We start from the raw sequence: 12,358 nt of genomic DNA on the forward strand, positions 1-12,358 counted from the left end.
TCCCACTCCTAGCTATTTCCTATCCCACCGTCGTTATAAGACCTATCTGCTACAAGATATTAAAATCATTCCGTATTGACGGTTTTCACTTTAAAAAGGAAAATTAATTTGTCCTCCTATTGAATACATATCTCCTCCTTTAGATGGAGTAATATTAATCAAACATGTTTCGGCTCATTTGAGCCATCTTCAGTGATAAAAATTTAAAAATTACATAATTAATATTAAGAGAATATTGTCACTGCCGGGACAAAACCTCCTATGTGAAATACTTTAGCTTAGAACTTTGGCCAGTAAGATTCTGTCATCTAAGGTGCAATATTGTGTGAATATTGTCAACGCATTCTCGCTCTTCATAATGTATGTGATGCGGGTCTGTATATCTCCAAAAATATTATCGCATAGCAGGTTTTGTCCTTGGTCATCTTTTTCGATATGTTCTCTTTCTGTAAAGCCCAATATCTTTTCATTGGTTCTGATCTTTTCTGTCATTCCTCATCTGCAAATACCCTTTTCATTGTAGGCCGTTTGTCTATTTTTTGGTTTAAATCTTATTTTTATGCTTTCTGTTTTGTTTTGCAAATTGTTCATTGTTATTTCTAGTTCTTCCATATTCTCTCTAATTTCCTTAATCCACCCTAGTTGTTGCTTCAGATTCTAGAGTTTCTTTATAATTATTTCTGATAGCATTGTTAATATTATTACCTTTATTATCTGAGAATATGGATACATCATTTCTGACATGATTCATTAAATAAATGCCAGTGTAAACATTTCCAATATATTGTGTTCTGTTCCAGGGTTGATATGTGCAAGCAGTACAAACTGAACAATAAAAGCACAAAGGTATGGCAGTTGTCTGACACTTAACTTTTCTAGTAGCTGTCAAATAAAATGCACCTATTTTAACTTCACCTTATTGAAGACTCTTCTATAACATCGTATGTCCATTTGCCAACATTCATGCTGGTTAAAATAAACCCTTATTTTTTAACCCTCAAGAGAGCACATCATCTTTACTTCGCTCAAGGAGGTGCTCACGGTCATTTTGACAATGTATGTATAAAAAAGTTTTCCGTGGTTTCTCGTTTTCACACCAGGCAAATGCTGGGGCTGTACCTTAAATAAGGCCACGGCCACTTCCTTCCCTTTCCTGTCCCATCATCGCCATAAGACCTATCTGTGTCGGTGCGAAGTAAAGCAACTTACAAGACGAAGGAAGAATGTAAACTCTATCCCCAACACTCACAAACAAAGCACACAGTCCACCTGAGCAATATCACCGGCTGAAGTGTCGGTATTTTGCTGCCTCTCTTATGACTTGATTTATCACTTGTTGGGTCCATTCAAATACTTAAACCATTTATCTGATTCTCTTACATGTAGGTATCACTGCAGCTGTACTGATGTATTCTACAAGTGTCTCAAGATCCAGTCCGCCAACGCACCCACCATATGGGAACAAGAAGCTGCCGAGTCAGTTGGAGACATGTTCTTCAACTTCAAGCCTCGAAAGTGCTTGCAGTTTGAGAAACCAATCATAGGATGTGACAGACATCCTCTGTAAGAACCAGCATCATACCCTTTGATTTCTTGTTGGCACATCTTTAGTGTTGATCATGAATTTCATATTTTCAAACAATATCTGCAGGCCGGTTTTCCTTGCCATCTCTTCCAAGGTGTTAACTTGTATGATAGCCAACTCAAAGCCTTCTGCACAAGATTGTCAGAGAATTCTAAGCAGTTAATGGTGATGTTTTTTCCTTCTAAACTGTTCTTACAGGGTCCTTAATGCCTTCTCCTGCAAGTGCTTGTTCCTATTTTTGATTGCAGTCTTCTTCTTCTTCTTGCTTGGTATGGGAACGTTTCAAGTTGACAGCCGCGGTGAAAGAGTTGTGAGTAAGAAAGGAATCACTCAGAAGAGAAAGTAGTACAACAAAAACAAGCAGTAAGTTTTTAATATACAGTATATTTCTACATACAAACTAACACTGCACAATATTTCTCTGACTCCAGTTCTCAATGCTCACATTCTGGACTGGGTCCACACTCTTACCATCTACGTCCACATCCAAGTGGAATAAGAAGGGGGACATGCTGTCCGTTGTACAGAACATTTTCTTGAGAGCATCAAGCGCAGCCATTTCCTTTGCTATATCGATGGTCTCGCCAACACCTGAACGAAAGGGAAATACCACATACAGTTAAAGAAAAAAGAAGACAATGCACAAATATACAAGAAACTTTCATGTTAACCATTTGACTGTCATTTCCAGTTTATCCATACAATCTATACATTCAAGAAAGCCATATGGTCATCATCAAATTTTTCAAACACCAGAAAGTCCAATCTGCAGCTTAAGGTGTTCTGTATATAATGGTAATTAAGATTCTTTTAAGCTGAATAATAATAATAATAATAATAATAATAATAATAATAATAATAATAATGACGATGATGATGTGACATGTACTGCGAGTGTTTCTATATTTGGCCTACTTCAAGTAAATTCTGGATCACTTCAAAATGTGTATTAAATTTAATCCTCTGAATTTCTGGAAGCGACACCCTGTACTGCACGTGTTGATTTTTATGAGACTTGCACAAGACCCAAGCATCGAAAAGTGTCCAAGGACAAGATAACCCACAGAATTAAATTTTTAAATTTCATTGGCTGAAGTAAAATCAAAAGGTAACTACTGCGTGTTCACTGGTTGTTAATTTTGCTATGCTGTTTCCTGTTGCACCACCCAGTGTGGGCTACCTGCTGCGGGGAGCTTAATTCTGTCTTCGAGATCATGTAGAGCGGACGTGTTGTCCGTGAGCTCTGTGCTCCATGGGAAGCGTTGGTTTTCTTGGAATGAGCAAATCTTAAATTTCCTCATCATCATCATCATTTCCCTTTATCCAGCTGTAGCCGGGTAGGGGCAAATATGGTTCCTCTCCACTTTCTTCGGTCTTTCCACCACTCCTCCTCCAACACTGTGTCCCAGTCCAGGTTTCTTTCTATAATGCTGCGTTGGATGGTATCCTTCCATCTCAATCGTGGTTGTCCACGGCCTCTCCTTCCTTGGATTTGCATTTCCATCACCTTTTTTGGCATTCTTTCGTCGCTCATTCGCTTTATGTGCCCAAACCATCTTAGTCGGCTCTTCTCTATTCTATCATTCATTTTTTCCACTCCAATTTCTTCCCGGATTTTCTCATTCCTTATTTTGTCTCTTCTACTTAAATTTCCTAAAGTAACTTAATTTTATTTAATCACACATTTTAACAACCGCCTCTCCACCATAGTGGACCAATAGGCGAGCAGGTGGAATTGTGATACCACTCCATTCCACTGACAGCTTTGTAGAAGTTGAAGAGAGTGGAACACTTGAGAATGCTGATTTGTAGTTTTTGGTGATATGTCAGGACTACCAAATGCTCCAGGACCATAGCCTGTAAGCCCCAAAAATACAAACATTGGTCCATAGAAGTCTATTTAACATACTGTATTTCTCCGAATCAAAGACTTTTTTTTCTCAGAATCTCATGTGAAAAATCAAGGGTTGTCTTGCATTCGTGACCTAACAGTAATGAACACCACGGCAGCCACGGTGCTTCCCTTCACCCCACCCTCCCCCGCACAAAACCTGTTGACCATCAACGTCCACATCTTTATTATACATCGCTACTTGCTGAAGTCGGCCAAAGCTGGCAAGTGAGACGTGCATCTAGCGGTTGCCGGTTGTGAGGAGCATGCTGACCGTAATTCAAAATAGGAAGAAAAATTGGATAGGGCATAATCTAAGACACAACACTTTACTATGAGTAGCAACTGAAGGGATGATAAAAGGAAAATGAAGAAGAGGAAGGAGACGATATCAGTTATTAGACAGCATTAGAAAAAGAAAGGAAGATTATGCAGAAGTGAAGAAAAGGTCACAAGATCGAGAGATATGGAGGTCACAGCCATGAATGGACCTGCCGGGTGGCAAAACAACCTATGATGATGATGATGATGATGATGATGAAGGTTGTACCTGACGCTTAGTCAAAGAAACAGTTTTATAGTCAGCAGAAATAATTTCCTGATGGATCGTCGTATTGTAGAGACGTGGAACAGGTATTGCTGGCAAATTTTCAATGAGTTCTCTTCGATGTTATGATGACAATTTTAAATTAATGGTTATTAAACTCACGGAAATAAAGAATAATTCTGCAGCCGTAAGAAAATACAGAATAACTACAGTCAATGTTCGGTGTTGGCGTGGAGACAAATATAGTTGAAAAATGCGTACTGTACAAGAAAGGCATCCAGATGATTCCACAAAGCACTTTTTAAGCCCAATTTAATTTTTTGAGGGAAAAAGTGGGGGTCGTCTTGCATTCAAGGCCGTCTTAGATTCAGAGAAAAATGGTAATAATTATTTCTGTCTTGACGACATCCTTTTTTACTTCCTTGGACACTGTATTTTATCAATTCTTGTCTTTGCAATCCTGTTCATTTCATGCATTTTCTGTCTTCTATGAGAGTGAATTTATCCTGTGACACCCAATGTTCATATTTCTATGAGTTATTACAGTTAAAGTAAAATTTTTACTATTTATATAAGATCTGCTGGAAGTAGTTCCTACTGTGAGATGAAACGACAAGCTGAAGACAGAAGACAATAGTTGAATCGACAAGGCATTGCCTTTAGACATTGATTGATTGATATAAGATCTAATCTCTGGCAAACTCTCTCACCAACAACTCGTTCTGTATGGCTAATACATAAAACAAACCATACATAATATGAGAAAGGATTTTATGTAGGCAATCAGAACTTGTGTCAGCTCTCCAGATAAAATGACTATTAGCATTTTTGTTAGTCTGCTAAAAGATATAAACTAAGCTTGCGAGGAGTATGGTGACAGATTATAATGCTTGTTGTTTAAAGGGGCCTAACATCTAGGTCATCGGCCCCTAATGGTACGAAATGAGATGAAATGTTATGACAATTGAAAATTCTAAAATTCATCCACTGACCAGAATTCAAAACTTGGTGATGGAGAATGAATGGATGAATATGACTGTAAAATAATCAGCGGATCCAACTCAAAATATTCAAAGTTAAAAATAATTCCAAAATCAATCCACTGACTACAATTCGAAAAGGACGATGATGAACAATGAGTGGATCTGACCCGCAATGCCCCACCTTCTCAAAAACTAACTTAAAACAATGATATATACTGACAAAGGGGCTGCTTCCAAAGCACAATCCTGAATCAATAATGCTTGTTGTCTAAAGGGATCCAAAATCCATGTCAACGGCCCCTCATAATGGTAATTATCGCTAGTAAAGTAGAACCATGGTATTTCTCACATGGCGGTACTAATCACAAGTAACGTAGACTCACGGTGTTCCTCACACTGTGGTATTACTTGCAGGTAATGCAGACCTATAGGGTTTCCCACATAATGGAGCCACTCACAGGCAATGCAAACTCATGGTACTCCTCACATAGTGGTACTAATAACAGGCAACTCCCAGACCCATGATGTCCACAACCACATGCTGAAACACCACAGTGAGGATAGCCTCATTTTTTCTCCTTGGAGTGTTCCAACCGAACCCAGACAGAGGGGAGCCTCCATCATAGTGCGGATACTATACATGGGTACTGTAAACTCATAGTGATTCGCCCACAGATCCACGGTATTCTTCACATAGTAGTACTAATCGCAAGAAAAGTCTACTCATGGTGCTCCTCACATGATGGTACTAATCACAGGTAATCTCAAGGTTCAAAATTCAGTATCCACTGGTCGCCCCTTTTAGTTGCCTCTTATGACAGGCAGGGGATACCATGGGTGTATTCTTCACCTGCGTCACCCACCCACAAGGGGTTGAGGAGCATGGGATAAGAATCAATACGATCAGTAAATATCAAGATAGGGCAAGTTAATATCGGCCAAGTAAGAGCTTTCAAATATCTAGGAAGTACAATAAATAAAGACATGAATTGCCATTAAGAGGTAAAAACTTGCATTGCTACAACGAAGGAAACGTTCAATAGGAATACAGTATTCGCACGCATGTAACTCGCCACTGCATATGTCTAGCACCCCATTTTTAACATTTCAATATGGACCAATTATGAAGTTTTTAACATTAAATTGAAATTTCAGAAAAAATCCCCACATACAACTTGCATTCATTTCTGACATTGTCATAAAGACATAGGGTACATACAAATAAAATTTGAGTATTCCGTGGACGTGCCATTATGGGGACTGTACCAATTGCTGTTACGGTACTTTGTACGTGACAGTACAAGAGGAAGCTGCATTTCTTTCTACCTGCAGAATGGTTGAGGCTAGCTGTTGTAACAAAAATACCTAACTCACAAACCCCCGCCCCAAGACCGCATTCCTAGCCAGTCAGTCACACTCAGCCATCCCTCTCACCCTTCTGTCTTTGTTAATATGCTTATCGCTACCTGTCTGGCAGAGCTGATCAAGTGAACTGGGAGTGTTTCCCTCTCCAGGCAGTCACGTGATCACTGTCGAGAATTCAGTGTGCTAGAAACCACCAATCGAACATGTAAGGCATCAGAGGGCCAAAAACTGGTAAGTTTCGTGAGCTGGAAGATGAGTTGCTTCATTACATTACAGAGTTGCAAAATGATGGCTTTAGTATCTCGCATGAGATGCTACATTTCAAAGCACGCAAACTAGCGATTAAAGAAGGAATCAGCTGTTCGGATCCAAAAGGTGGTGGTGGTGATTATTGTTTTAAGAGGAAGTACAACTAGGCAACCACCCTCTATATAACACTAATCAGAGGGGAAAATGGAAGGGATCTGACAGTTCGAAAAATGAAGATGTTAGCCAAAGGAAGAAAAGATCCACGAAGGGCGTGAAAATGAAAACCTCCCTAGCCCCCGCAAACCTAATAGTGTCTGGGTCGGAAAAGAACAAGAGTTGACCAACAGAGGTTGGATAGGATAGATGAAATTGAGGAGCCTGGCACAAGTAAGTGGAAGCAATGCCAAGACTCAGCTAATGGCCCCGTGGTCACCAACCCGCGCTCGAAAGTTCAGAGTCCCTGGGGCCCCTTTTTGTCGCCTCTTACAACAGGCAAGGGATACTGTGTGTGTTATTCTACCGCCCCCACCCACAGGGGGATCGGATCTGAAAGTGAGACGGGCATCGCAAATGCGTTGGACAGAAGTCAGGATGATGCATGCGAAAATAGCTCGGAGATTGAAGGCAGTGACAATGAGTAGGGTAGGTACGCAGTTATCTTGTTTCAATAGCCTAATGAAAATTGTATGGTTTTTTCGGGAATACAATCTTTTGCACACAAATCCCCGCATATATTATGCACCAAAAATGTTCACACTCATTTTTGGTAAAAAAAGTGAGAGTTATATGTGAGCAAATATGGTATTATGCGGCAAGTTAGATCAAGATTTCAGAAAAGAGACTTGGTAAGTGCTTTGTTTGGAGTGTGGCATTACATCGGGCAGACATGTGAACATTCAGAAGAGAAGATGATAAAAGGCTAGAGATGTTTGAGATGTGAATGTAGAGAATATGCTGGATGGAAAGAGTGAGAAATGAAAAAGTACTGGAAAGAGTTGGTGAGAAGAGCAAGTTATAAGAGAAAGAAGAACTGGATGGGACACTTCTTTGTTACAGAGCACTGGAAGGAGACTGAGAGGAAGGAAAAGGAACAGATGACATCAAAGAAGGAGGAACTTACAAGGATCTGAAGAGGATGGCAGAAGACAGGAGAGCATAGACAGCTGCCATATGAAAGCCTGCCTGTGGGCAGAACATATGAGGCGTCTAGTATCAAAACCGGCCAAGTCACAAAATTCACGAAAATGAATTAAGGTTATAAATTTGAAGTAGAAGTATAGCACTATCAGGTGAAACAAGAATATGCTTTAAAATCGTCCGTGTCTTCATGTTATAGAGCACTGAATTCTCGGTCGTGCAACAGAATCGGCCAAGTCATGCAGCCAGTGAATTCAAAACCGGCCAAGTCAAGGAAAGAGCGACAATCTTTATGATGCAGCATTATTGTCTGGAATCTTGCGTTGTTACATTAAGCAACAATGTGATAATATCAGTAGGCAAAATTGTTCCTTGTAATGTATATTCTTTGAAGTCATAATATTTTGTTTTTTGTTCGTTTGCAACACTGATTTACGTATTCGCGGGCTTCTTACCGTCATTGGCGCCAAAGCAATCCTATTTCCGGCGTGCTCGTATCTTGTCACTATTGTGTGCTGTAACGTGGATATTGTTCCGAGTGGTGAACTGAAAGATTTACTTTCATACCTTGTGAAATTGTACAAAATTGCAACAAAAACGACCAAGTCAAAATTTAAATTAACAAAAAAGATGGGTTAATTATGAGTTAGATTTCTCAAAACAGCGGAACTTAAATATTAAACCATTAACGATATAACTGTGAAAAAAATCTTTTCTGACCATCATTGCTTTGTCTCTACAGGTTTTTCGTCCATATTAAAAAATATGCCTTGAGTGACTTGGCCGGTTTTGATACTAGACGCCTCATATGACGATAATGATGATGTTCCAGACTGAACGCACGGTGTTTGTACTCTGGGTACGGCAGCTGCAGTATGTGAGGTGCAAGCATAGTTCTTGACCTTGCAAGCATGAGTCGCCACTCCGAATCTCAGCTGTTAACATGGTGAGACAGTTATCATTGCAACCCTGTATTTTCATAAGTAAAAGTTCCGGTTTCATCTTAATGGTCGTGTGAACAGTCGTAACTCTCGCTACTGGTGTGCAAAACATCCTAATGTTGTTTAAGTCTCTCATTATGATAGGAAGATTGGTGTTTGGTGTGTTGTTAGTGCAAGACGAATAAATGGACCTATTATTTTAGAGATGACAGTAAATGAAGAGAGGTACCAAGATGACATTTTGATGATGATTATGTTTGTTGTTTAAAGGGACCTAACAGTAAGGTCATAGGCCCCTAATGGTATGAGGTGTAACAAAATGAAAATGAAAACTTCAAAATGTATCCACTGACTAGAATCTAAAACGAATGGTGATGAGAAAATAACTGTGAAACAAAAACAATCAGTGGATCCAATTCACATTGGGATGATGCTTATTATCTAAAGGGGTTCAAAATCCAGGTCACCGGCCCCTCACAATGGTACTATTTACAGGTAATGTAAACCCATCGTGCTCCTCATCTAGATGTACTAATTACGGGTGCCGTATTCCCGTGGTGTTTCTCACATAGGTAAGGCAGATCATACTGAACACAGTGGAACAGACCAGTGGAATACACATGATGATCTCTTTCACAAGCAACACTCCGACCCATAATGCTCCGTACAGAATGGTACGAATCACAAATAATCTCAAGGTTCTAACGACATCACCCTTGGTTGTCCCTTTCAGTCGTCTCTTACGACAGGCAGGGGATACCGTGAATGTAGTCTACGTCTGCATTCCCCACCCACAGGGGGTAGAGAGAGAGGATAAAAGGAAAAAGAAGGGATTTGACACTTTGAAAAATGAAGTACCAGACAAGACAAGGACCACGAAGGGCGTGAAAATGAAAGATTCCCTACGCCTCGAATGCTCTAATACCGTTGGGGTTGGAAAAGAACAAGAGTTGACCAAGGGAGGTCGGACAGGATAGATGAAGGTGAAGAGCCTAGCACAAGTAAGCAGAAGCAATGCCAGGACTCGGCTAAGGGCCCCATGGTCGCCAACCCACGCTCCTAGGTTGAGAGCCTCTGGGGCCCCTTTTAGTCGCCTGGGTGTAATCTTCATTGACGTATCCCACCCACAGGGGTAGACGACATTTTGATGCCGTTCTTCTATCAGTTAATAGAAAAAGAAAAATCACGTGGGTGGTTTCAACAAGATTCAGCCCCTCCTCATACAGCAGAAGATTTCCTTTTTACAATCTCAGAAGTGTGTGCAGACAGAGTGATCAGTGCTGCTCTATTCCCCCCTCCTGTTCTCCAGATCTAACAGTGCGAGATTCTTACTTGTGGGGTAAACTGAAATGAAACGTGTATCGAACAAATCCTCATCCATTGGAGGAACTGAAAGAAAACATTACGAATGAAATCAGAAACTTTACAGTGGCACATCACGCAGAATATGGTTACCAGGTACAATGCCTGTATAACCCAGGAAGGACAACACCTCCAGCATCTTTTATAAGGTAAGATTTCATATAAGACTGTATACACGCTTAAAGCACAATGGCCACGTGCGACGTAAGTTCGACTGAGGCAGCTGCCGTAGCGCAGAGTACAAACACAGTGCGTTCGGTCTGGATTTATATGAGAGACCCTGCATAAGGCAGGCAATGAGACTGTCACATGACATACCTGATTAGCAGATTTTGTTTGGACTGACTCTACATTACAAAAACAAAATCAAAAATGTTTTCCGGGACACCAAATGCACCCGATAAGCTTTACGTGAGACATCCGGAATTGCGAGATTTCTTGGCATACGGAAATGAGTTTCAATGAACATGAAAAATATAGCAGTAGAGGCAATTCTCAGATATTTTAGAACTAGTCCTGAAAGGGTAAAGTAGGGTATATCCACTCCATTGTAAAACTGATACATTATGTAACTGTGCTACCCCTGCTTCTTTAAAATAAAACCTAGAAACTATAATTAGTATGTAAATGAACATCCAGGATTCCAACATTGACAGCAGCCAAAAGCCTGGGCGTAAAAGAGTTAACCACTTGTGCTAACGTAATTTCAGTAAGCAAAATCGAGGAGAAAAACAAATTCACCTCACCTTTCCCAATCAGTTCCTTGTCGACATACATCCCCACATGATAAGCTGCCAGGACGGTGTTACGTCCCACTTCTCCGAGCAGCCTTGGCTCCGCCTCAGATCGCCCCTCGCGGGATAAGATGTCTGCCAGGGTTTTGATGCAGTCTTCAGGATGCCAGATGTCGTTTACATCCACCCCACTCAGATGTGTCACTACAAAGTCTAGCACAAACCGTCCAGCCTGTTTAGTGCCCGAACTCTCCAGTAGAACAGCCACTACAGCCTTGAACGTGTTGGCTAATGTCAACGGCTCGGGAGGAAAGTCCTGGGAAGAAGAAAAGAAAAGAAGAATTAGGGAAAACATCTACCGCCTTACCGACTGTCAGCAGTAGAAGTCAAACAGGGACAAGAAAATTAAAGACAGTAGCAAAATAATTCATTACCATCAAAGCATACCACAACCTTAGTTGAACAATCCGTTACCCAGAGACCATGAACCAAAATAAATGTTGGTACGGTAGTAAAATTTCTAATCTACAATAAAGAGGACAAGTTTTTCATAATGAACATAACTTACATATTTATTTATTTTAAAGAAAAAATGAATTAAGCCATCACTATCAGGGAAGCGTCCAAAATTAAAACCACCCAAACTGGGTTACAAATAAATTTAGGAAGGAAAAACTTAACGTGCCGTCCGGACGGAAAAATAAAATTACCTGATACATTTTGTATAACTTCAAACCAATCCAACTATGCGTGAAATATTAACATGTTTTATGCATTGCGTCTTCAATAAATATTTCTTTTCACAACATTCCTTTAACTTATAAATATTTTCATTACACCAAAAACACTTAGGCTAATCACCACGGAGATTTCACACGGCCCCCAGTACATGCAACGCGGATGAGAAAATAGCAGACATAAACCGGCAGAAGGCCAGAAAAATATAAGGATCAATAAAAGGGGAAAACAAAATTACATAAAGTATGGAAAACAAATGAAAAATCCCCAAGAAACGGACCAAAATTCACATGCATATTTAAGAGAAGCCGAACGCCACCAAACAACAACAAACACAATCACAACCGTGACCAGTTGCCATGGTGACAAACACGCCAAGAGTCCTTGGCAACCCCGAAAACATGAACCCAAATAACACACAGGTCCAACCAAAATACGAAGGGAAAGGGAAAGATTACCAAAGCACAGTCAAAATTAAATGAGCAGAAACAGAGGTAAACAAGAAATTAAAACGAATAAAGAGACTGGTACCCAAGTGAAATCTCGCGTAGTTTAAAGATTATACACAGAGATTTTTCATAGTTACTCATTAGTATTATCAAATAAATAGGTTTTTAATTAATTACACTTCCTTTTCACCAAACGGATCCCATGTATAACTTGATACAGTTTGGAAACCCAATTCAGAAAAACCAAAGGTAACCTAAAAAAAAACTGGACGACATAATAAATCCAAGACCGACGACGATACTCAAGATGAAAGAATTTCACTCATAATTCTTCACGCAGCAGGAAGCAGATCCAAGACAGAAATGAAGAAAAGACT

At 40.0% G+C, this 12,358-nt stretch overlaps 1 protein-coding gene across 1 annotated transcript in view; it reads right to left on the reverse strand.

Moving 5' to 3' along the window:
* Nucleotides 1-1,940: 1,940 nt before the first annotated feature.
* The window catches only part of mRpL44 (mitochondrial ribosomal protein L44), a 33,184-nt gene continuing 22,766 nt past the window's right edge, over nucleotides 1,941-12,358 (reverse strand). Inside the window, exons 5-6 of the mRNA XM_067159320.2 lie at nucleotides 10,807-11,110; nucleotides 1,941-2,176 (exon numbers count right to left, since the gene is read on the reverse strand). Of these exons, the coding sequence (XP_067015421.2) occupies nucleotides 1,986-2,176; nucleotides 10,807-11,110 (495 nt within the window). The 3' untranslated portion in view covers nucleotides 1,941-1,985. The remainder of the gene's footprint in view (nucleotides 2,177-10,806; nucleotides 11,111-12,358) is intronic.

Source organism: Anabrus simplex, chromosome X (genome assembly GCF_040414725.1).
Source record: "Anabrus simplex isolate iqAnaSimp1 chromosome X, ASM4041472v1, whole genome shotgun sequence".
In the NCBI taxonomy this organism is placed as follows: domain Eukaryota; kingdom Metazoa; phylum Arthropoda; class Insecta; order Orthoptera; family Tettigoniidae; genus Anabrus; species Anabrus simplex.